This window comes from Balaenoptera borealis, assembly GCF_965194805.1.
Source record: "Balaenoptera borealis genome assembly, chromosome: 14".
NCBI lineage: Eukaryota > Metazoa > Chordata > Mammalia > Artiodactyla > Balaenopteridae > Balaenoptera > Balaenoptera borealis.
Genome location: NC_138875.1, coordinates 17,593,707 through 17,620,948, shown reverse-complemented (window position 1 = coordinate 17,620,948; position 27,242 = coordinate 17,593,707). Strand labels below are relative to the sequence as shown.

General features: G+C 34.5%; 1 protein-coding gene across 6 annotated transcripts in view; it reads left to right on the top strand.

The window, feature by feature from the left end:
• Nucleotides 1–27,242, top strand: part of WDR7 (WD repeat domain 7) — a 354,441-nt gene that overhangs the window by 101,126 nt on the left and 226,073 nt on the right. For 3 of the 6 annotated variants that reach the window (XM_082353717.1, XM_082353718.1, XM_082353719.1), the window contains 5 exons: nt 4,139–4,908; nt 6,224–6,312; nt 17,562–17,660; nt 19,837–19,955; nt 21,646–21,769. In XM_082353717.1, coding sequence (XP_082209843.1) covers nt 4,139–4,908; nt 6,224–6,312; nt 17,562–17,660; nt 19,837–19,955; nt 21,646–21,769 — 1,201 coding nt within the window. The remainder of the gene's footprint in view (nt 1–4,138; nt 4,909–6,223; nt 6,313–17,561; nt 17,661–19,836; nt 19,956–21,645; nt 21,770–27,242) is intronic. The other 3 variants (XM_082353720.1, XM_082353721.1, XM_082353722.1) reach the window with 1 other exon arrangement.

Below are 27,242 nucleotides of genomic sequence, written 5' to 3'. Positions count from 1 at the left end.
AAAGCCTTTAGATAGGAGCTCTCATACTTTGCTGTATAAAGCCATCTAGGTTTTCATTAGGCAGATTCTGATCCATTCCAAGAGACATTGATTCAGGTCTGATATCAGGCCCAGGAACCTGTACTTTAACAAGCATCCCTGGTGTTCTGAGAGAAGCACTGTTTTAATGGCTCCTAAGCCTGCAAGAGAAAGTTCAAAAGCCTTAGTGTGGACATCTGTGCTCTCAATGAACCATGCCTTGCATTCTTTGTCTTGGTCATCAACATCAACACCCATCCTGTGATGTTTCCTGCCTTTATGCTTTTTCACATCCTGCTATCTTTCTGCCCTTGCATACCTCAAGTTATCCCTTTGGTGAGGTTCTCCCTGATCACCCAAGGTGGAGTTGGTACTTTCTCTTTCTCTGATGTGTTTCTTTTTTTTTTTTTTTTGGCTGCATCGGGTCTTCGTTGCCGTGCACAGGCTTTCTCTTGTTGCGGTGAGCGGGGGCTACTCTTTGTTGTGGTGCACAGGCTTTTCATTGCGGTGGCTTCTCTTGTTGCAGAGCACAGGCCCTAGGCATGCGGGCTTCAGTAGTTGTGGCGTGCAGGCTCAGTAGTTGTGGCACACGGGCTTAGTTGCTCCGCGGCATGTGGAATCTTCCCAGACCAGGGCTCGAGCCTGTGTCCCCTGCATTGGCAGGCAGATTCTTAACCACTGAGCTACCAGGGAAGTCCCTTTCTGTTGTGTTTCTTATTGTACCTTCCAACTGCCCTTTATTTGTAGTACCATTCATCCTACATAGTAATGTCATTATTGTTAGTTTTGAGTTGCATGACTAGAAAATCGTCTTATTTATCTTTGTGTCCTTAGTGCCTTGCACAAACATAGGTAAATGTGGAATGAATGAGTTAAACAGAGGAATGAAATTCAGAAAGTCTTGATTTTTTTTTTTTTACTTCATATTTTGTGTAGTGTAAATTTATCATTACTGCTTATGCACCTTAGGTTCTTAAGCTATAGTATGGAAATAATATTTATTTTCTACCTTCCTTTAAATACCATTTATTCAATTCAGAGCAGAGGTTTATACAAAGGAAGCAGAATTAGTGATAATTCTGGAAATAATTTTTGAAAGAGCAGCCACTTGAGTTACTTCTTGAAGGTTGAATAGAAGTATGACTTGAGTGGCAGCAGTGGGAATGAGAAAGGAGCATGATCCTGGCATAAGTAATGCAAAGGTACAAATGTCTGCAACTGCATGGTTCTGGAAGGCACAAGTGGTTTAATTTGGTTTCAGTAGAAGATGCAGGGTTGTGGTTAGAGATGGAATTGGGGGAGTCAGCAGCAGTCTGTGTTGGAGGCTGTTTTGTGCTTTGCAAAGAAGTCTTTACGAAGATTTTATCCTTGGGTTATAAAATGCTGTTGAAGCCTCTTAAGCTGGAAAGGAACATAGTCAGATGGGAGGAGGACTGAGACAGAAGATAGGCCATTTAAAGGGACTTAGTGTAATTTTACGAGTGAAGAGTTGATTAGCCACTTAAAATAATTTTATAAAGATTTTTATGTTCTTTGTTCATTCTGCCAGGTACTCTGATACGCATGAGGTTACACAAGATGAGTAAGGTATAGTTCCTGTAGAGTACAGGAAAATGTAAATACATAAAATAACTAATTATATAAATATAGCCAGGGCTTACAAGTTTGTGATATATAGTATAGAAAATGTTATGGGAACTGGGTTCATTGTAGACTAACTTTCCCGGGAGGATTAGGGTCTTGATGGAAGAGAAGGGATTGGAGTAGAGCAAAGAGGAATATTTTGTGTAAAGAAATAAATAAAGGGATTAATGGGTGAGGGAGTGTGGTTATGGTGCTAGAGCCTTTTTGTTATAGCTGGAAAATATTTGGTATCAAATTGTAATGGGCCTTGAATGTTGTGCTGAAGGATTTTGCATTTTATCCTAGAGCATTATTTTCTAATTATGAAAATAATACATATTGATTATATACAATTTAAGAAATATATGGAAATATGAAGAAAATGTAAATCTGATATGACTCTATCACAAAAAGTGGTTGCTATGAACATTTTCATGTATTTCTTTCCAGTGTTTGTCACTGTGCTCAAATGCATACTTGGGCATTGAATAAATGAAATCACAATTATACTCTGTTGTATTGTGTGTGTGTGTGTGTGTGTGTGTGTGTGTGTGTGTACGTATGTGCACATGTGTAATCTTATCGCACTTAAAATTGGAACATGGGCATTTTGCCATGTGGTTAAATGTGCCCAGGAAACATGATTTGTAGTGATTACAATATTTATTACATGGTTGTGTTTAAATTATTTATTTCTTTATTGTTGGATTATTTAGGTTGTTTTCAATCTAAAATAATGGATACTGTTTCACTGAACGTCTTTGTATTTCTGACTATTTAGGATAGGGTTCTAGAAATAAATGTACTGGATCAAACAATCTTAAGGGCTCATGATGTATTTTGCCAAATTGCTCTTCCAAAAGGCTCTATTTAAATTCATGCCTGCAGTGTGTGGGTCTGACTTTCATTGTACTCCTGGCTAAGTATTTTTTTCGTGTTTACTGTTTGCTAATTTTATAAGTGGTATCTTGTGGTTATTTAATTGTTATTTCCTCGACAATTCATTTGGGTAGGTTTTCCCTTATATTCCTTGACTATTTGTCTCTTTTACTGTGAATTGCCCTTGACCTTTATGGTATTTTTCCCTTTTCCTTTATTTTGGTATTACTGTTTTTTATATAGATTATAACTTCATTAGTCCTATTTCTGGCACATTTTTCTTCCTATTTCTTACTTGCCTTAACTTTTTATAGTAGTGAATTTTAAATTTAAGTGTGTTTGGCAAGTCCTTTCGCATCTTGAGATCTATTCACCTATACTTTGATTTAGTTTTAATTTTGTATTTTCCATTTCTGTTAATAACCCATGGTAATGGCAGTGTTTGGCAGAAGAGTGATATGATTAGATTTGTTCTTCAGCAAGCAGTCTTGTGGCCTGTGGAGGCTGGATGGGAGTAAGGAGAGACTAGGGTCAGTGAAGCCTGTTTAGAGGAGAGGACATAAGGGTCTGAACATAGTGATGGTGATGGTGGGGATAGATTAGAAGAATGATTCTCAACCAGTGGTTTGAGAGATGCAGCAGGTTTAGTGGGAGGGTGGAGATTAGGACAGATTAAGCACAAGGTTCTGTGGGACATCCAGATACAAGCCGTGGGAACTGCAGGATTGAAGCTCCTTCAGGAGCTGGTCTGGCTGGTGATGGAGATTAGGGGGCCGACTGCATACAGGTGATAGTTCTAATACGGGAGAAAGAGTGAGTTTTCAGCGCAGCTGACTGAGAAGGGTGGTCAGAATTAGAAGGCTCACTAAGAAGGTGTTCTCTGGGAAGCTCTTTTTATACTTTCTCTCTCTTTCTGTCTCTCTTAGCAAAATCAACAATGTCAGAGATTATGGATATGGTCAGAGATACTGCAAAGAGGTTAACGAGGAGAGGGACTGAAAAGTTTCCACTGGATAGGTCCACTACTTTCCTTAAATGTGGCTAAAAGGGGCAGTAGACTGGGAAAGAAATAGAAGAAGGAACATGGTCAAAGGATAACACTTTTAAAGACTCTAAGTAGACTTGAACATGTTCTCTATTGAGGGAAAAGAATTTACGGACAGGGAGAGATTGAAGGTAAAGTAAAAAAAGGAGGAATTTGGTGGTGCAGCAACTTAAAAGGATGAGTAGCTGTGATGAATGCATTATTCTTTCAGGTGGAACAGTAGTATTACATTCTCAGAGGTAGAATTTGCATGTAAGTTATTGAAACAATTTTTAATCTGTTCTATGAGTAAAAAGACTTCCTGCTTCAATAATTAACTTTCATTTTCTTTTTTTTAAAAGATTAATTGACAGTTTTATAATTGTTTCAGCATAAAGTTCTTCTAATTGTTTAAGTTCATATCTTTTACATGCTGCTGATTGGCAAAGTTAGTGTGTTACTCTTAATGATATAGATACCTAAAAAGACAGCTTAATAAGCATTTAAATCCCTTTGATTATTTATTGTTCATTAATGAATGCATGAAATTAAATACTTTGAATTATAGCTATCTTTTAAAAATATTTGTTGCAGGGAAATTTACCTAAATATTCTCATAACTCCCTGATGGTTCAAGCAATAAAGACAAACCTAACAGACCCGGACATACATGTGCTTTTCTTTGATGTGGAAGCGTTGATTATTCAACTCCTGACTGAGGAAGCCTCTAGGCCGAATACTGCGCTTATTTCCCCAGAGAATCTGCAAAAAGCATCTGGCAGTTCAGACAAAGGGGGCTCTTTTCTAACTGGAAAACGAGCAGCAGTTCTCTTCCAACAAGTGAAAGAAACTATCAAAGAGAACATAAAGGAACATCTCCTTGATGATGAAGAGGAGGATGAGGAGATAATGAGACAGAGGCGGGAAGAAAGTGATCCCGAATATCGGGCCAGCAAATCTAAGCCACTGACCCTGTTAGAATATAATCTGACTATGGACACCGCAAAATTGTTCATGTCCTGCCTTCATGCCTGGGGTTTGAATGATGTTCTGGATGAAGTCTGTCTTGATCGCCTTGGAATGCTGAAACCCCACTGCACAGTATCGTTCGGCCTCTTATCGAGAGGAGGTCATATGTCACTGATGCTTCCTGGTTATAATCAGGCTGCTTGTAAACTATCACATGGGAAAGCAGAAGTAGGAAGGAAGCTGCTGGCAACGGAGGGAGTAGGAAAGGGAACTTACGGAGTGTCCCGGGCCGTCACCACACAACATCTCCTGTCTATCATATCTTTGGCAAATACCTTAATGAGTATGACCAATGCAACTTTTATTGGTGATCATATGAAGAAGGGCCCTACCAGGTGTGACCATGATAGTTTGATTTTATTCTTATGTTTCAAAAAAAAAGAAACCTGTTTTATTTTTGTCACTTCCTATTACCTTTTTTTTGGGGGGGGGGCCTCTACACACCTTGGCATTTTTGTGTCATCTCAGTGTTTCCCCTTTAAATTTTAAATACAACATGCATGACTTAAAATATAATCAAATTGTACAGTTTTATCTATACTCAGACATACTTAGTAGCTATTTAAAAAAAACTTAGAATGAGGGAGTAGGTCAGAGTTCGGCTTTAACAAATTATAGACTAGCTCTTCAGTAAATATAATCTTAGATTGTATCTATTTACAGTTTGCACTAACATTTAATTCAAATTGTATATTTGGTTAAAATGTGTGACCCACGTGATGAATGGTAAGTGTTCAGTGGCTGGCTTCAGCATTTTGTGAGAAGTATAGTCAGAATTTCTCAATGGGAAAAGAGGAAACAACTTTTTAAAGTGCAGGAAAGTATTCTTTTAATATTTCTACATATTTAACCTGAGTTGCTATTTCTCATTTTCCAGAAGTCATGAAGACAACTTTTTAAACTCTAGTTTTATTATACTTTATTGAGAGCTGACCACATTTAGGATTTTTTTAATCTAACATACTAAAGTAGCACTTACCTACTGTCTGGCTCTGTTGTAAGCACTTTACAGATGTTACCTCCTTAATGCCCTTACCCCTATAAGGTAGGTACTTTTATTGTCCTTTTGTTACAGATGATAGAGCTGAGACACAGAGAGGTGAAGTAACTTGCCCAAGGTCACACAAGTAGTAAATGGTAGGGCCGGAATTCAAAAGGGGACAGTCTGCCTGTGGAGTGGAAGATTTCTTAATGCCTTATTACCTTTTTCAGATGTTAGGGCTGAATTTTTTGAAACTCAGTATATTGTTCCATAAGTTCATTTGGACCAATGATATGGGGTGGGCTGAATTATCAGCATGCTAATACTGAAGAATGAAGGGTTAGTGATGATATTTATCTGTCAGTGGTAGTAGATTAAAGTGTTCATAAATATTTCTTAAACCAGTTTAAAGCATAAGCTGTAGATGTAAAATTTTTACTTGCTATTTGTTAATCATTTAGTTTTCTGTCTTAAAATCTGAAATGGAAAATGTTAATAGGTACAAAACAAAACACCCCTATCTTTTTGGAACAGCAAATTGAAAATGTTCTGTTATGTGTTTCTTTTGCAATTCACTTGGAACTAGAAAGCTTAATATTTTAAATGGCTCTGGAATTATGAAACTATGAATGTGTATATATACATGTATTTTCTTCTTCTTTTTAAAGGCCACCTAGACCAGGCACCCCAGACCTTTCTAAGGCAAGGGGTTCTCCTCCAACTTCCAGTAATATTGTGCAAGGACAGATTAAACAAGGTAAAATTAAATCTTGTTAAGTAATTGACATGACATTTCAGCTCTAGAAACTGAGGAGGCATAGCTAATGTATAATCATAACATTTTGTTTGTCTCAGATTGTTAAATAGAGAAAAGTTGTTATATTCCAGATGTAAATATGGATAATTAAGATGTTAGTTAAAAATAAATCAGATTTATTTAGAAATTGATAAATGAGCGTATTTCACATAATTTTATTGTACTGTCTTTGGCCTAATTTTTATGCATTAGGGGCACCTTAACTTGACAACGCTAGTGCCTTAATGTGTGTATCTTGAGTCTATAAGTTATGTCTATTTTTTAAACTACATTTAGAAATGTTTAAATTCATATTTCCATACTATAGCTGTTCTTGTGTCATTTGCCAGTAGTTCATGCATTGTAATCCACAGTGGAAATAGTTTCTTTTTATTTAGTCATTATATACTTTAACTTTTTGTTCGTAGCTTTTGTTTTGTTAGGGGATAGAAGAAAGATTGAGTTTTTCTTCCTTTATTTTCTTTTACACTCATTTTAAGACTGACAAGTGAGCTAATCAGAGTTCAGGGGGGAATCACTTCTGCTTAGAGAGCTTTCCTTTAGGCTAAGTTGAAGGTTCTGCTTGTAAATGGTGACATTGTAGGATGTTCTTTTTTCAAAAAAGTTGTTTAAGGTTTTAAAGAGTCAGTGAACAGTTCTGCAAGATTTGTTTGGTGAATAATAGGCCTCCAACTTCATGCCTACAATTTTTCTCTTTCCTAGAACAAGTCCTCTGCTCTCTTAGCTGATAGTTTGTACTTACTTTAATATCCTTAAATGGTATGCTTGGTTTTTAGTTTTAGGTACTGTGTTGTAGCTTCTCATTATGGAAGATAAGCTCCCCCCACTCTCTATGCCACTCCTATCCTTCATTTCCAGCCCCATGTGGTCACCCCTCTTATTCCCCTGTCCTCTCATCAATCCTTTATACTCATTTTATAATATTCTATATGAAGTTATATAAAAGTTTTAATTAGATAAACTTATACTTGTGTATGTGTGAAATACACACAGGAAAGTGCACAAAACAAATATGCAGCTCAGTGATTTTTACAAGCTAAACACCCATGTAACTATATCCCTGGACAAGAAATAGAACATTGCCAGTACTCCTGAAGCCTCCTACATGTTCCCTCCCAATCAGTATACCTTCCTCTTCCAAAGGTAACTACTATATTGACTTTTAGGAAATCATTTCCTTGCTTTCCTTAATGGTTGTACCACCTAAGTTTAAATCCCTAAACACTATGGTTTAGTTTTGCCTGTGTTTTGAATTTTATATGCGTTCAGTTAGTCATGGAGTACGTATTCTTTTGTGTTTGGCTACTTTTGTGAGATTTATCAGTGTTGTTGCACGTGACTATAGTTTGTTCATTTTCATTGTTCATTTTGTTGCTGTATACTATTCTGATGAATGAATAGACCACAATTTTTTCATCCATATTTTGGCCAATAGACATTTGGATTATTTCCAGTGTTTCATTTTCATCAATAATTCTGCTATGAACATTCTTGTATTTGAATCTTAGTGTATATTATAAGCTTTTCCGTTGCGTATGTAACCAAAAGTGGAATTTCTGCATATATTTATCTTCAGCTTTAATTGTGGGTAATGTTAACATGTTTTCCTAAGTGAGAGACATATACATCCATCAAACTGGCTAAGGGGAAAAGGATGGAAATTGTTGTGTTAGCTGGGACATGGATCAGTGAGACCTCTCATATATAGCTGGTAAGATATCCTAGCCAACACTTAATATTTTCCATGTTTTTCACTTTAGCCATTTTGGTATGGCTAGTATATCTGACATATCAGCATTTTCATTCCTGATTAATATTTTTGTGTCCTATTTAAGAAATTACCATGATATTTCTACTCTGGTATGAGGATATTCTTCTGTATTTTCTTTTAGAAGCTTTCTTATTTTACCTTTCTCATTTAGGTCTATAATCTGCCTAGACCTTAATTTTGTGTATTATGTGAAGCAGGGGTCCTGTTTTGATTTTACTTCCATATACAAAATTGGTACAGCATGATTTATTAAAGAGATGATTCTTTCCCCACTGCTTTGCAGTGCCATTTTTGTCATAAATATAATGTCCTTATATATGGTAGTCTATTTCTGAGCTGTTTGAGCACTTTGATTTGTTTGTGTATCATTGTGCCTTAATTACTGTAGCTCTGTAATAAGACTTAATATTTAATAGATCAAGTCTTCCCACCTGTTCTTCTTAAAGAATGTCTTGACTATTCTTGTCCTTTTGAATTTCAGTATAAACTTTGGAACTGTTTTATTATTGTCACAAAGACCTATTGTGATTTTAACTTCGATTTTATTGAATTTGTAGATCATTTTGGGGAGAATTATTATCTTAGTGGGGTTCACTCATTTAATCCATCAACTTGATATATCTCTACATTTATTTAGGTCTTATTTAGCTATCATAACTCTGTATAGTTTTCTATGTAGAGGTCTTATATTTCTTTTGTTAGATTTATTCCTAGATATTAGATTTTTAAAATACTCTGTTTAATATCTACTTGATATTAAATTTCTTCATTTTCTGTGCCCCTGATATAGAAATGCAGTTGACTTTTGTATATTGACCTTGTATCAAAGAATCTTGCTAAATTCACCTATTAAAGGTAATACTTTTCTGTAGAGTCTTTTGATCATATGGACAATCATATGGAACAACATTTTTATTTCCAGTATCAAAGGGAGAACTTTTAAGATTTCATAATCAGGATATTTCCTATATGCTTTTACAGATAATTTAAGAAATTAACTCTTCTGTTCCTTTGCAAAATGTTTATCATCAATGTATGTTGGATTTTATCATGCTTTCTCTGTATCTATTGAGGTGACTATATCATTTTTTTTACTCTATTAATGTGATGAATTTACAACCCAATTTTGCATTCCAGAATAAAACCAATCTTGTGATGTATTATTATCTTATATGTTGTTGCATTTAATTTAATATTTTTTATTTAGGAAAACGTTTTCTTCTAACATTTATGTAAGGTTTTACTTTATTCAAGTTTCGGCAAATGGATTGGGGAATCTTCCTTTTCCATTTTTAGGTAGAATTTGTGTGAGATTGGCATTAATTATTTCATAAATGTGCAGTGGAATTTGCTGGGGTTAGACCTAGAGTTTTCTTTGTGGGGAGTTGTAAAATTCTGGGTTCAGTTTCTCTCATTGTTATAGAACTTCAGATTTTCTGTTTATTTTTGTGTCAGTTTCATTTAGTACATATTTAGGGATTTTTCCAGTTCTAAATTTTCAAATGTGTTTGCATTTGAAAAGATAACATCTTATCTTTTTAATTTCTGTAGTATCTGTGGTGATGTCTCCATTTTTATTCCTGATATTAATCATTTGTAGCTTTCTTTTTTCTTGATCAGTCTTACTGGGGCTTTATCAATCTTTTTAATCCATGGTGCCTTTGTTTATCCTTTCTAATGCATATTTTTTCCTGTTTCACTAAATTCCGCTCTTTACTTCTCCCACTTCCTTTGGATTCAATATGCTGTTATTATTAATTTTTTTATGTTTATTTATTTTATTTATTTCTGGTTGCAATGGGTCTTCGTTGCTGCACACGGGCTTTCTCTAGTTGCGGTGAGCGAGGGCTACTCTTCATTGTGGTGTTCAGGCTTCTCATTGCGGTGGCTTCTCTTGTTGCAGAGCACGGGCTCTAGGCACGCGGGCTTCAGTAGTTGTGGCTCGTGGGCTCTAGAACGCAGACTCAGTAGTTGTGGCACACGGGCTTAGTTGCTCTGCGGCATGTGGGATCTTCCCGTTCCAGGGCTCAAACCCATGTCCTCTGCATTGGCAGGCGGATTCTTAACCACTGTGCTACCAGGGAAGTCCAGTTATTATTAATTTTTAAAAAGTTTTTATGCTTGATGGTTGCTTACTGATGTTGAATTGAAGTTAGAGCAGACATCCTTGCCTCATTCCCAATCTTAGGGATAAAGCATTCAGTCTTTTACTATTAAGTATGATGTTAGCTATAAGTTTTTCTTAGATGAGCTGGATGTTGCGGAAGTTCCCTCCTATTCCTAGTTTGCTGAGATTTTAAAATTATGAACAGATGTTAGATTTTGTCAGATGATTTTTCTGCATCTATTGAAATTATCAAATGAATTTTCTCCTTTATTTTCTCAATAAGTCCAAGAACATTGAATTTTGAATTTTAAAAAAAACCTTGCAATCCTGGGGTAGATCACACTTGGTCATGATGAATTATCCTTTTTATAGATTATTGGATATAATTTGCTAAAATTTTGTTACGAGTTTTTATGTGTATGATCATGAGGGATTTTGGTCTAGAGTTTTTCATTTCAATAATGTGTTTGTTCAATTTTGGTAACAGGATAATGCTAGTCTCACAGAATGACTTAGGATGTTATCCCTTTTCTTGTGTTTTCTGGAAGGGCATGTGTAGAATTGATACTATTTTTTACTTGTTTGATTGGTTTCACCAATGAAAATATGTGGGCATAGGGTTTTCTTTATGGGAAGATTTTTTAACTACAAATTTAAATGCTTTAATAGATACAGAGCTATTTAGGTTTTTTTTTTTTTAAATTCATCTTGGGTGAACTTTGGTAATTTGTGTCAAATTTATTGGCAAAAAGTTGTTTAATATTCTCTTATTTTCCTTTCAATATCATATCTGTAGGATTTGAAATGACATCCCCTATCTCATTTCTATTATTCATAATTTATGTTTTTTCTCTTTTTTCCTGATCAGTCTAGCTAGTAACTTAGCAGTTTTATAGTTCTTAACCAGCTTTTGGTTTCATTAGTTTTTAATCTGTTGTTCTTCTGTTTTTCTATTTCATTTATTTCTGCTTTGCTTGTTATTATTTCATTTCTTTTGCTTTAAATTTGCTTATATTTTTAATTTTTATTTTTTTAGAGTAGAACCTGAGGTCATGGATATAAAACTTTTCTTCTTTCCTAATATAGGCAGTCAGCACTACAAATGTACCCCTAAGTACAGCTTTAGTAGCATCCCAAATATTTCGATATGTTTTCCTTTTCCTTTTTCTTTTGACTTTTTCTTTTATCCCTGGGTAATTTATTATTGAGTTAAATTTGCAAACATTTGGGAACTTTCCAAGGATCTTTCTGCTATTGATTTCTAATTTATGGTCAGATAATATACTTTGTATGGTTTGAATTCTTTGAATATTGAGACTTGTTTTATGGCCCTAAATATGGTCTTTCTTGGTCAGTATACTGTGTGCACTTCAGACGACTGTGTATTCTCCTCTTGTTGGGTGGAGTGTTTCATAAATGTCAGGTCACGTTGCTTAAGAGTATTCAAGTTTAGCATATATTAGCTGATTTTTCTGCCCACTTGGTTCTATCATTTAGATAAGGGTATTGAATTCTGCAGCAGTTGTGGATGTGTTTATTCCTCCCTGCATTTCTATCAGTTTTTGCTTAATATATTTTGAAGCTCTCTTTATTGGGTGCATAAACCTTTAGAATGGTTATTTCTTATTGATCAACGATGCATTATATATTTCACCACCATGATGGTATTGAATTTGCCCACCTGGCCAGGTCTGAGGATTTTAAAGTTGGAGTGCTTTAATGTTGCTCCTCTCAGAAAAGGCTTGAGTCTTGAGAGCAGTGAAGAAGGAACTAAAAATTGTCTTTTTCTAAAGCATTTACTTAAGGTGATAGATTTAGGAATTTCCATTTGGAACAGCACAGATGCTTATCTTATAAAGTAAATGAAGGTTAGCAATCTGTACTGAGAATTACATAGTAAAATGCTTTAGGATGGCATTATAAAACTCATTTTCTATTTGAATATTGAAGTGTAATATTTCTTTAACATATATTTGTTAAGCACTTTTGTTTTTCCTCCAAACGACTCTATTTGGGGTACAGAGAGATTAGTCTAATGTATACTGTCTTGAATAGTTTATGTCTATCTGGAAGGTAACACACAAACATAACCAATGTAGGGTAGGAAGTGGTGCTGTACAGATAAAGGGCTTTGATTCCTTGACTGCTCTTCAGCAGAGTATTATTTAGTCTCATCTCTCTACTCTGACTTCTCTTACATTGGTTTTCTTTTAAACATTTTCATCTTTCCTTATGTTTTCTTTTCTTGACTCCCACTGTAGCCCACATTGACTCACAATCTATTTTCAAGTTGGATTGCAAACATGAATATGCTTCTTTTTGATAAACTGTCACTTTATGTTGGTTAATACTTGTTCAGCTCCAAAATAATCTATATGGAATAAAGACTTTAGCTGGGAATTGGACCTTTTACAGGCATTTGGGTCTGAGAATAAAAATTATATAAATAGTTTTGCTAACATAATTTCTCATAAACAATATCAGGGTATATCATGGGCAAATAATTTCTTCACAAGAAGTTTATTTTGTCTAGCAGTTGGCTTGTTAATTCAGTGTTTTCCAATAATTAACATTTACTGACAGTCATACTTTTTGATAGAGACAGTATTCATTTATTAGATACTTGATTTTGCAGTTTATAAAATATCTCACTTGAGGAAGGGATCAGAGATGTCAACCAAGTAAATTTTTGTTCATGGTCATACATCCCTGAGCCTGCCCATGACTTTAGGCTTTTCTATATTCTGACAGATTGTACTTCTCTTTATCAATACAGTAATTTCACGGCAAAAGTCTTTGGTCTGTGCCTCTTGTGCTTATCTTGACTGTGACCATATCTTTATGTTAATAGTTACATCTTTACTCAGGGGTAGGTGTGGAGGTAAGTCTAGGCAACTTAAAGATTTAAAGTTATGTTACATTATTTGCAATTTTATTTTTAAGAAGTGGATCCAATTTAGGTTTCTAAACTTAGAAGTAAGAGGTAGTTGTTCCTAAATTATAACCGATAGTTACTCACCATCCTTTTCCAGGATCTATAGCAAAAAACTAGGAGTACCTATGTCAGGCTAATGAAGGGGCCTGTGAATCCCTTAAAATTTTGTGTTTGAACTTATGTGCCCTTTAAAAAAAATTGCTATAGCTATAATTTAATTGCAGAAGCTCTAACTTTGGTCTGCTTTGGAAGCTCAGAGGGCAGGGCTGTTTTTTCTTTTTTGTTCACTGATTTATCACAAGTGCTTGGAACAGTGGCTGGTACATAGAAGGAGCTCAGTAAATATTTGTTGATTGAATGAATCTATAGATACCTACTCTTTATGCTTCTAGAGTCAATATGTCAATAACTAGGAACTGAGGCTGTAAGGGCTGACAAGAGATCCCTGCCTTCAAGGAGCTTATATCTAGTGGAGGAGATCCAGAGGAGTGCAGTTTATGATTTTAGTTGGCTGCTTATTTGCTTTTCCTACCAGACTCTGAGTACTTTGAGAGCAGCATCTTGGTCTAATCTTTATAAGTTTTTATATGCTTAGCTTAGTACCTGGCATGGAGTAGGCACTGATTACATTAATCAAATGAAAGAAAATTTTAATAGCCTTCATATGTCTAATTCAAGTTAGTGTTTATATTATAATTTTATCTTTCACTATAATGAACTCTCTCCACATAGTTTTTGTCTTGCTCATTTATTTATTTTGGATGTTAATGGAGACCTTTTACAAAAAGTTGTGTTTTTTGGGGGTTTTTGTTTTTGACTCTTTGGTTGAAGTTATAGGCCAACATAAAACTATCACTCCATCTGAACTTACTCCAATTCTAATGTAATCCAGTGGTGATCTAGAGGCTAAGTAGTGTTACTGTATTTTTCAAACATTATCAACACTTTCGTATTTTGCCTTGATGCATATCTGTCTGTTTGTCAGAGTACCATCTTGGGCTGTTTACTCATTCTGATTTATGGTAGCTCCTCATCCTTTCTACTTCCTGGAGCTTTGTGTTCCCTTAGTGCCCTTAGCTATTTGTGCTCTCCTTTTACAGTGTTTTAAGGATATCCTTTTCTCCTTATGATGTTTGGTTAATGATTTATCCTAATGCTTCAGGTTGATTTAAAAGATGATGAGAATGCCTACCTAAGATAAAAGTGTAGACGTAAAAGAAGTTTACAGAAAGGCAGATGTTGCTGTAAGATCTCTATATTAGATGGCATACCCAGTGTGGAAGGCCTTTGTATTAAGTACATGGTGATTGACTCTGTTTCCTCATTTCTAATATTTTCATGTTTTCTCCTCCTCTATCCTCTCCCTCTCAAAGCTTCATGGTTCTCATATAACACTTTAGATAAAGTGATTCATTGTAAAATAATTTTATTTATCTTTTTAGTGTTTAGCTTTGAAAAAACTTTCTTTTTCAGCATTGCATTTGGTTTTCTGTACGTTCTAGGTTATCTTTTTTTGTTCTTCTGAAAAATGTATTGAGAGGGCTATTTGTGTATATCTGCTGGGAGGGTAATGAGGTTTAGACCAATATGTAGAGAGCACTTGCTACCAAAAGTATGTTTGCTTTCTTCCCTATGTAGATTTTTCATATCACAATGGCAATTGGCAAAAATGGAGCTTAGATTTAGATTTCAAATGAAGACTGAGGTAGACCTGTTCAAAGACAGAAACCATGGCTGTTGTCATTTTGAGTACTTCCGTATATGCCATTTAAAGGGAAACCAGAGCATATGTGTGCACATATATGTTGTCACACATGTTTATCTTCATCTGTCTTTTCATGTGAGAGTAAGCCGTTGTGAAGAGGCTCTTAGCTGCAACATTACTTAAAGAACTTTCTCAGGTAAAATAAGAGAACTTGTGTCAGTTCTGTCACCATTTTGAAGCTGTGCTGAGACTATTTTCCCTTGTGTTTTACTGGTCCTTAATAAGAGGAGCAAATTGGTAAGAGGAGCAAAAAGTTGACACGGCAGCTTTTCTGTTTTAAGAAATTAAATGCTTGCTTATGTTTTATGGTATAAATCTTTGATGTTCAGTGCCATACATAACTTATTCAGATTTATTATGTGTCATTAGATCTTGAGCTTTTTATTATGGTAGTGTACTTTTTTCTTCTAATTTCTATTGCTGATTTTTCTATATGTGGACAGTTTTAAAGCTGTAGTAGAGTTTAATTTCAGTATTCTCAATGAATTATGAAAATAGTTCTAGATTCTGCAGTTTCAGTTATGAGGTAGTCTGAATAAAGTATTTTTTGATGATGATGCAGAGATTTTTAAAGCATAGTAAATCTAATTCCTTGATTTCTATTACAGTATTTTTTTTTTATTTTAAGTGCCCACAGAATTTATTAAAGGAAAGTGTAAAAGGCTTTTTCTACATGCAATATCGTTTAAACAGGGCTCCAGAAATATAATACTGAGAGCATCTGTTTATCTCTCTCATTACAAATACAGCTATATATATTGAACATTATTCTATTAAGACATATTCTTATTCTAGCAGTTTTGCCAGTAGCATTTCTAGTTTCCTTTCGACTTGTGATTTAGGGAAAACATTATAGTTTAATCCCACTCCTTATTTGACCTAGCTAGGGGAATGATCACTCAGTCCTAAACTTTGGTTTGTTTGTATTGAATTTTTTCACCTTACCATTCTAGTGTCCTTTCAGAATTAATGATAAAGTCAGATGAAGTTAACCCAGACTTTTCAGGAATAATAATTTCTCCTTTATTTAAAGTGAAATTATAGAAAAACCCCAACTGTTGGAAACCACCAGAGGAACTTGCTCAACAATTTTGTTGGCATGAAAGCTAAAGCCTGTAAATTTACTCCTTGCCACCAAAGGCTTACCAACTTTTTGCATGGGGAATTGAATATTTTGTAGGCCATAATTACTGAATTTGTATTTAAAAATGATTTAAAAATGAGAAATTATTCAATGGAATATGTAGAAATATTGGGGATTTCTTTGCAAGATTACAATGGAATTCTTAGATCTTATGAAATATACAACTGAGAGTAATTCTAATCCTTTCGTAAGTGTAACATTATAAAATACTTATAATTTCATAAGGAACAAAGAACAGGTCTGTTATAATAAAAAGAATGATAATTTCCCAGATAAAATTTTCATGTGTGCAAGAGGTGCTTCTTAGGGTTTATGGAGTTGGATTTTCTGTTTTTTATTACTGCTCATATACTTCTTTTAGTTCTCCAGTTTACCTCACACGTGTCTGATTGACATTATGATGCATTCGTGAGGAAATTATGAAAAGTTGTTTTCATGCAACTGTCCTGTAGTTACAAAAGAACTTCACTGCATGAAAAGCAAACATATCATTCAGCAGACAATGCTTAATCTGTTCAGGAGCCCAAACCTATTGCTGTTCAATGACAGAAGAAAGGAGAGGGATTAATTTGAAGATGCTTGTGCATGACATATGGTAATTTCTCCATAGGAAGGAAGTGTCAACTGGTGACCTCTAAATCTTAATGTTGACCTTCAGTTGTAGAATGTGTGCGCCATACGGTCCTTTTGCCTTTTCATGTGATAATTTAAGCTGAACATTTTCCTGGTAACATAACTTTTTTGGGGGGAGGGTGGGTGTTGTTCCATCTATTCTATAAGGATTATAGCATTCACAGTAATTATTTTAGAATATAAAGCATTTGTATCATAAAAATATTTTTTAAACTGAAGAATGGAGCTATGTTAGGAGTCTTCTAACAAGAGTTAAGTGTATTTAATTTAACTTTAAATTGTTATATTTTAAAAGTTGTATTTTACAAGTTGGTATAATTTAAATTGAGTTTTTATAAAATGAGTAATAAATTGAAATGATCTCAGTGAATATTGGTTTGAGAGATTACAAAATAATTTAGGCATAATGTTAGGAAGTAAATTATTAGAAAAAAAATGTAATTGACAATCCGAAGACCAAAGTTAACTTTTCATCATGGGATACATTTTAAAAATTGAATTACATTTTTGCGAATTCTTAATATGTTTATTGTCATTTTTTTCATTGCAGCCTTAGTTATTTTAGAACTTCTTTTTATATCAGATGACACATCATTCAACTATAAATAGATTTTGGTTTGAACTACACTGTGATTGCTATTCAATAAAATATATCATTTTACTGCCATAATCCTTAATAATCCTACCTTTCTGATTAAAACATCATTTTTCAGTTCTACATTTACTATATTTTGCCAGCTTTGTTTTTTAGTATTCACTAACACTGAGCTTTTTTTCAGAAACCGCTGTATCTCAATTCTCTCCTCTTTTATTTCTTCTATTTTCTGCTGCAAGTTGCCGCCCCTGTCGTTTCTGCTCGGTCTGATGCTGATCACTCTGGCTCGGACCCTGCTTCTACTCCTGCTTTACATACCTGTTTCTTAGTAAATGAAGGTATTCTCTCTCAACTTTCTAACAACTTTCTTTCAATCTGTGCTTTATTCTAGTATATGTTCTTTTTATCTAATTTATACATTCATCTGCTTTGTTATGTGTGAGATCCTAAAGTTTCCATTTTATAACTTGATTTGCTAATGTCAGTGATAACGGTCGATTATAAAAATGTAATGTTATTCCTGGCTGGTATAAACCATGTTCCCTGTAATCTAGAATGCTGTTAAAGAAGTGCAAAGATGCTAATCTATGATAGGAAGTAGGCATTAAAAAGGGGGTTGGTTTTCATGATGATGTTTGCCATGTGATCTCTGGTGTTAGAGCTAATTAATTTATTTTACATGTATCATTACTCTGTGACAGACACTCTTTATTCTCTGTACACAACATGTGCCCTGGTTAGAGGGGAAAGTATTTTTGGAGCTCTGAAAATGTGAATGGAATCTGCAAACCTTTATTCCCCAAGAGCTATCTAGGATTATTTATACTGACTGGAAGCTTAACGGAACTTGTGAGCTGTGAGTTATATCCAGTCTCTTCACTGTGGGCTCAATCTTCACCAGTTTATATAATATAAAAATGAGTAAATTTACAGAATCTCATATGTAACCCAGAATGATTCTAACTCTTCACTACAAGCAATAATACCAGTCTATTCAAACAGAAAGAATGATACAATATCTATAAAATACAGAGCCCGTGTTCTAAGTACCATTCCTTTGGAAAGAAAACATGGGAACGTAAAAGTATAACTCATTTTTTGTTTGGTTTCCCTGTCATAGACCTGTACTAAGGTTTGTATGTTAAGATTGGATTTTAGCAAAAATAATTAGGGTCATATTTGTTAAGCTATTGTGAAAGGTAGTAATTTGTTGATTCAGAAACAAGCTGTTGACTTTGGACCGTGGTGAGAATCATCTTCATATTAAAATTTAGCTCATAAATACACTTCATACTTTTATGAGACATTAAAACATTTAAGAAGTTACTAGGTAGTAATTTGTTTATATATATTTGTGTATGTATATATGTATGTATGTATATGTATGTATATATATTCCTCTGTTGAAAATAAATTATAATCTAAAATGTGTGTGCTCATCACCTTAATTAATGTAATTATATATTCTCAGTTGTTGAGAATTTCCTTACTGAAAGGGTGAATCTTTACATAGGTGGCTTGTCTCTCTCGCTCTCTCTCACTCACACCCTCTTTAACAATCCCAATAATCATTTTGAGTTTTATGGTAGGGTTTTTGTTGTTGTTGTTTTAGAATACTACAGCTTAGATTATTTCAGAACACTGATTTGCTAAAATTTTGTGGTCACAGATAACTCACCTTGTAATATGAACACTTTTAAAATAGGGTGGAAATGATTATTTGAGAATGTCTGGATACTAGTACTTTTAAGTATTGCAGTGGTTTACATTGTTTGTTGTCTTTATATAATCAATTTCCATATTGTGGAATAGAATTTTGGAAAAAACAACTTTTATTCCCATAGATTAGAGTTAATGATACTTAAAATTTTATAAATTTTAGATTAAGTTTTTATTTTGGGGAATGTAGGAATTCATTTTTTCCTCTCAAACTTGGTGTTAGTTTACTTAAGTTATGATTGTGACTAAACTTCTGATTCATTTTGTAAGAAAAGGGATCAATAAGTACGTTAATTAAAGGCCCTCTGACAGAGAATAGAAAATATCTCTGTTGACTGATACGAAGGTAATACCAGATGGCCAGGCCTTAAGTGACATGAACTTATCTTTGGGTATCTGTGTGAGTGCCCTTTTAACTGTCTCAGTACGTTCAAATCTAGAGCTCTGGTATGTGTTTATTTCTGTGCTTTTCTAAACCTGAATATATGTCTTGTTTTAGAGGGAATGTTTAGAAATGCGTTTTTCTTGTGGAATTCGTATATACTTAATGTGGAAATTTATTTGTATTTGTTTTAAAACTTTTAGAGTTCTTAGAGCTGAAATTCGAGAGGAAACACATTTAGAAATGAAATACATTGGTTATATCTTTGTACAAAATATCTAATAATAAATTGAAATCATAACATAATTGAGCAGGTCTCCCCTTTTTGGTTTAGGTTTGGTATACTTACATGCAGAAAAATATTTGAATTAGGGGGAATACCAAAGTGTTTATAATATATTACATTTTAACAGGATGGAGTCAGTTGGCTGCTATGCATTGTGTTATGCTGCCAGACCTGCTGGGATTGGACAAATTTAGGCCCCCGCTTCTAGAGATGCTGGCTCGGAGATGGCAAGATCGATGCTTGGAGGTAATATCGAGGTGATATGGATAGAAAACAAAAACATTAAAAAGGCACTGGACAAGTGTAAATTTGAAACAAAAATGTTATTTTTATCTAACTTCTTATCACCTGTTTATTATGTGATAGAAAATATGGATCCAATGATTCTAAACAGTAATGTTTCAACTTGCATATTTGTTTACTTTTTTTTTTAATCTAGTGAGTATTTGATCAAAAGTTTTATATACTTATGGAACAGTTTCTTAAGTATTGATTTCTGTACAGATCATACACATACATGCACACACACATACATACAACCCACCTCCCCCCAGATTGCACGTTCAGGTATAATCACATCAATCAAATTCTAAGTGAATAACCATAGTCCAGTGGAAGGTCCTGTGTTATAATAGAAGGGGAAGGTCTTTGGAATTAGAAGAGACCTGGGTTTAAAAATCAGTTCAGCCAGTTATTAACTTTGTGACCCTAGGCGATGTACTTAACCTATTTGAAGCTCATTTGTAAAGTGGGGATAATAATATATTCCTCACAGGATTGCTGTCAGGATCAAATAAGTACAGAGCCTGACACATGGTAGGAGCTCAGTAAATGGTAGCTATTATTTTGTGTTAATGGACTTGTGTGGTATTAGATATTGCTTGGAATATAATATCACCAGGGATTTGGAAATGTTTTATGGAGATTTTGCTTATTATAGCATTTGACCCATATAGCTCTAGCAGTTTATGTCATTCAAGAGTTTTAATTTACCAAATTTAAATAGCATCCTGTCCCTTTCCTGGTCTCCCTTCCCTCAACTCCAAGTGGAAATGCAGCATACTGAAATTTTCATGGTTTTGCATTTGAATAATGTTTGAATTCACTTCAAAAGTCAGTTATAGTTAAAAACAATTTTTATTTGAATTCTTATCAGATGCTACCGAGTTATCTTTTCAATTATAAATACTCAATAAATTGATTGGTACATACCTTGACAGTTGTCTAGCTTCTTTGAACCAATGGGTGTGGCACTTTGGCCAAAATAAAACTAAACTAAACTAAAACTGCAACATAAAAGTGTGTGCCATGTTGAAAGAAAAATTGAGATAATATAATTTTGAAAAATAGTTTCCTTTTATAGAATTAATGCGATTTCATAGGAATATATTTGCTTGTTTGTTGAAAACAAATTGTTTAAGCCAGTCTTAGGTATACGTGAATTGTGTGGATTAATACATATATGTTTGTGTACGCAATATCTATTTAGCATTATAATAGAACGAAATCCACTAGACAAGGTTAAATTTCTTCAGGCTGAAAGAGAAAATATTTAATAATTCTAACAGTGAGTTTTTAACAATAATATTTATATGGAAATTAAAAAAATTGAAAATGCCAAATTAAAGTACAAGAATATTTTTGTGCAAGCTTTGGAAAATGAAGTTTTAAACCCCAAACTGATTAAACGTTCGAACATTATTCTATTAGTGTTAAAGTATTTTTAAGTGATATCATTAACTGAAAATCTTTGATTTGCTTGCATCCAGTTTATTCAACTTTAGTACTTACTTCATTGTTTGGTTAGTAGTATTTCTCATGTAAGTAAATGTGGTTTGTATATTTTCTAGCTTTCTTTCATTATGAACTTGCTCATGTTTAAACACCTCACTCACTGGCCTGCTTCCGTTTTTTGCATTTGGTTCTGTGGTCTTAGGTCAGAGAAGCCGCACAGGCCCTGCTTCTAGCAGAACTGAGAAGAATTGAGCAGGCGGGACGGAAGGAGGCCATTGATGCCTGGGCTCCTTACTTACCTCAGTACATGGACCACGTCATATCACGTAAGAGCTCTCATGCTTTTCTACAAAGCTTTCCATGCATGTGTAGGAAAGTACCAAAACTTGCAATTATGCTTGCTACTGCCTACCTATTACCAAAAGTGAATCATTGACCTTAAGGTGAAAACAGGGGATCCTCAAATTCTGCTCATTCATTTTCTGAATCCTTACGGTTTGGAGTTTGGTTTTTTAAAAAGTTATGTAAAATAAATATCTAAATATTCACAAATTCACTGACCCCTTATAAAGTTAACCCGGAATCGAAAATTTTACCCTGTTAACACTAGCATCTGTCTCTGCCTATTTCATTATTATGATTGTGGGTACCACCTTTTTAGATACTGATCTGATATGTAAGTACAAATACAAGGCAGATCTTTCCAAGTGGAAGTTGGAATTGTGAATCCTTAAGAATCATCTGGTAGATTTAGACCAGTGTACTACTGAAAAAGAGAAAAATAGCAAGGATTTTGACTGAAGAATCTTTCAAAAGACTATAATTTCAATGGACTGGGAAAGATCATGGGAAAAATTGTTGCAATTCTGGAATAGCTTTTGTAAAGTAAAACCTTTGCAATTATGCTGCTAGGTCTAAAGTGCGTTGAAGAAGAGTTACAGTGCGCTGTGATAATTTTTTTCTTTTTAGGAAAAGTGTGCTTCATTCCCAACTCATCATTTAATTCGTTATTTATTCTCCTAAAGAAGAATTCAGAATTAAAAGTTTAGCCTGTTATATTGTGTATAAGATAAAATAAATCAGTTTCACTTTTTTAAAAAGATAAAGTCTCAATGAATCTTTAAAAAAACTTTTTTACTATGGAAATTTGTCCTGGGCTTTAGGTGCATTCATTTTAAGTGACCTTTTGTCAATACCAGTTATTCTCATTTATGAGATACTCATTATACATGTCAAGACAAACAATACATGATTGTATAAGATAGAAAATGAAAATAAGATTCAAAAAGGGTTATAATTGTTATAACTCGTATAAGTCTACCAGATGTTTGCCAGTGGTGACTATAGTGGTTGTTTAATTAAGTATGTGACCTTGGACACTTAACCTTTTTTCAGCCTCAGTTTTGTCACAGATGAAATGAAGATGATATAGTAGGACTTTATAGGATTATTTTGAGTATGTAGTGAGTGAATCTTTGTTAAGCACATGGAACAGTACCTAATCAGTCGTAAGCTCTATATGTTTGTTAAATAAACACTTTTATAATCTATAAAAATGCAAATATATATTTCACATATAACCAAAACATCACACATTAGCAACTCTAGTTACAAATTCTTTAACCTAAATATGTAACAGACTGTTTGCTGAGAGAGTATTGGTTTTTATTTGCTTACTGGGAACTTTTCTATTTTAATAAAAAGAAATTTAAGTTAAAAATCCCAGGGTTTTAGACATACGGACTCTATGTAAGGTATTCGGCTTAAAGTTCTTATTTAAGTATGTATAGGTTTAAAATTTTGTAGAATATAAAAAAAAAAAATTGGGATGAAAAAACTCTCCTTTTGAGTATTTGAATAGTCTGGCATGGTGCTCTTTGTTCAGTAACTTGTGGTTATTAACTTCATAGTATTCGAGAAAATAGAGTTAGCTCATCAGCTTATCGTAAACCTTATTGAATATAAGATGCTCAAATTTAAGGACAGACTATGAGTATAGTACTGTAAAGTAGACTGAAAGTGAAACTAAATAGCAAATTGCTAGAGATCCTTTTAAGAGGAGAACACTATGGAAATTAGGAAATATTGAGAAACATTTTCAAGACAGCTTTATTTAGAATGGACTAGTGTAGAGTGGGAGATTGATTAAAGGAGAATAAGTAGATGGGAGGCTATTACAGAAGGGGATATGGGACCAGACCAAAATGTAGATAGGGGAAAAATAAAAGACAATTCTAAGCCTTAATTACAGATTGCATATAAAGGTCTAAGGAAAACATGAGAGGTTAGTACAGTGTTGTATTCTTGACAGTTTGGGAAGAGAGGTGCCATTAGCAATGGTGGTGGATGCCATTTTATTTTATTTTTCCTGGAAAGAAGAGAATGGTTTTTTCATCACTGTTTAAATAAGCACAAACTAGATTGTTCTTATGTCAAATTTAAACCTTTCCATTTATGTAAATTAAAGTTCTTGGTATTTAGCAACAGTATCTAGGAGTACTTTATAAATTAACGGAATGCTGGCTAACTTAAAACTTTAATCTTATCACTTACTGTAAAATTGTATTTTTAGTGAAAGAATAAACAAATATGCATTCTGCGTGTAACTAAAACACCTCATACTAACAGCTTCTGCTATAATATGTTAATCTATTCTGGAACTTTTACATTGACTGAGTGTAAAATTAGTCTTAGTTTGCTTTACTGAGAGCTTTCTATTTTAATAAAAGGATGTCAAGCTAAAGGAGCAGGGATTATGAATGTGTGAAAGGAGAAGAAAGCATACAGAAAATGAGGAATGACCACACAGGGCTGTTGGACAGATTTGCTGTCCAAAGGGATCAAAAGGTTATGGAGCCAGCTGGTGGACAGCCCACGCCTGCCATCAGCGTGCTTGTAGTGAAGTCGCTCTACCACGGCCATTAATGTTTGAGGAAGTGATTGCTGTGGCAAGTGGCAGCGTAAAGCGTTCTTTAGAGACTGAACGCCTCTTTCTAGCATAGAAATCCTTTTAATCACTGAAGTAGGTAAAATATTAAGCAATACATCTGGTAAATACACCATACATCAGATATTTTCTTATAATTTAATCATCCGAGCATTAAGAAATATGCATTAATTGCCTAAGCAATATGGGCAGCTCCTAAGTTATGACCGAGCTTGGTCTAAGAGTCCCTTTGTTAGATGTTTGTCTGAAACTCAGAAACTGCTTTTACCTGAAGAGCGGAAGGTCATCCTGGGCTGTTGGACTGTGATAGCCCTTCCTCTTAGAGACCTGGAGTCTGGGGGTAGTAACTAAAGTGGGTAGGAACTTGCTCTGACTTCACACTCAGTAGGTGATTGAGCTGGGGCTAAGATGGCAATTCAGATCCACTGGGCGTTACTGACTGTGATCTTCTGGAATTTTATTTGGGTATTTGATGCAGTAACAGCCTTTTGTAGGTTTGTCTGAGAGCCTAAGGAAAGCAGTGGGTCAGAAGCCAGTTGCTTTTCTTAGGACTGTTGAGAGCATTGGAGGAGAAGCTTTTTGTGAAGCATACAGCACAGTACATAATACATGTAGTGAATGTTGGTTGGCAGTCCACTTCTCTTTCCTGTATTGGTTTCTATAGTTTTGTTCTCTGTATTGTCACCACCTCAGAATTCACTCTAATTTATATTGCCCAGGGATTCTGGCAGTAAACCAACAATCACTGGGGAGGAAAAAGGAGCAATACTCTGCCTTAACTGAAAATCCAGTTCACACGTTTTTGTAAAAGCCAAGTCCTAATTGAGTGATATGAGAATTTTGCTTCTGATAGTGAAGCTCTGTCCTTGAACCTGTTGGGGAACATTTTATCCCTTACAAATGCAGACAGGATGTACACTTTTTTCTCTTCAATTTATTTACTTTGGTTGCACCGGGTCTTAGTTGCAGCAGGCGGGCTCCTTAGTTGTGGCTCACCGGCTCCTTTAGTTGCGGCACGTGTGCTCCTTAATTGTGGCTTGCGGGCTCCTTAGTTGTGGCACGTGAACTCTTAGTTGCGGCATGTGTGTGGGATCTAGTTCCCTGACCAGGGATCGAACCCACGTCCCCTGCATTGGAAGGCGGATTCTTAACCACTGCGCCACCAGGGAAGTCCCAGGATGTAAACTTTTGATGCCTAATTTCTGATTGAAAATTTGGGGATGAGTGCACTGTGATTCTTATTCCGGTTACAGGACCGGAATTATAAATACTGCATACGTTCTTGTGATAGTGACTTAAATCAATATTGTAAATATTTTCTGAGTTATCACTCTTCAGCATGTATTCGTAACCACTTTTATGTTCCAAAACACTTTTAAAAAATTTTACTGATTGTTCTTACTAAGGATGGATTACTGTCATTTTGTGAAACTGTTGTATTATGATGCAGGTGAAGGTAAAATGTTACGAGTTGTCTCAGATTTATTTTGAAGGGAAGATATTTTGCAGAACCCAATTTTATAGTTTTCTTATTTGTGACATTCTACATGTAGCGTTTTGATAATTGACTTTTTTTTTTTTTTTAATGAGGTCAAGCACCTGCTAGTTTATGAAATACACCCACACTTGCCCTTCATTCCGGGCAGTGACTACTTGGAGGTAAATGCTGATGCTTCCTGATTTCCTTTGGCCTGTGTTTCAGGGTGACCTTACAGGGCATGAGGTCACAAGGGTAATTATTTCTTGTACGTTGTGTTCTGCTTGCTCACAGTGGCTCATCTCCTCCTTTAATTTCAGAAACATTAAACACATAAAAGTTACTACCATTATATAAATCAAAATCTTTTCCAAAGAGGGTGCTATTGTAATTTTATGCAGTTATGGCTGGTGTAGTATTAATTTGTAAATTTATCGTCTCAGCTATTGATAAAAGGATGTGTAACACATCGTGTTTAATATGTATTGATGTCATCAGAAAGAACAATCCTTTGTTCTTATCGAGTCCCTGCCTTTTTAGCTTCCTTTTGTGTTAAGGTTACCAGGGTTAGGCTAGTCTTTTTATCCCCCTTGGAAACAGAATAGGATTTCTTTGTTCAGTGAAAGACACTCCTAGTAAATGTTTTGGGTTTGACTTTCAACAAGCTACACTGTAGTACCTATTTTAACCTGGAATTGAAGTCACTTTTCTGATGGTTATAAAGTAGTGGTCATTCTGAGCACAAATGTGGATGGACCAACACATACAAGAAGGTAAGATGGAACTATATATTACAGAGGTAGTGGAAAACTATATTGTAGCTAGAAAAATAATTTAAATATTAGTGCATTCTTTGGTAGGCAGGTATTTTCAGGGTTTGCTGGTGGGGAGAGGATGGGGAAAAGGATAGTGAGGGGGTTTGATTTAAGTGAATCTCTCCACCCCTCCCCTCCCCCCGAAAGGCCTTAAACTACACAGCAGTCCTTCCTCCTTTTTTCTGTATGCCTCAGTTGTTTGGAATTCTCTAACAGTCTTGTTAGGAATGACTTTCTAGATAACTGAGGGTTTAAAAATCACTAGGTGCAGATTCTAAAAAAAAAATTAACTCTTTGTGTTGAAATATTTCAAAATGTCTCTGGCTTATTGAACATCTTCTCAGTAGCCAGAATTGTTGTTTTGGCCCAGGCTGTAAAATTACCACCATTTGATTACTAAAGAGAGTAGACTTACCTGAACATAAAAGTACCCAGATTGCTATGCCTCTTGCATTTCATATTCTATTTTTAAAAATAATTTTTCTTTCTCCTCTTTTGATTGTCTAGTAATTGGTACCAATTTTTATTGCTGTCAGGCTGTTTTGTCTCACCCCGAGTAG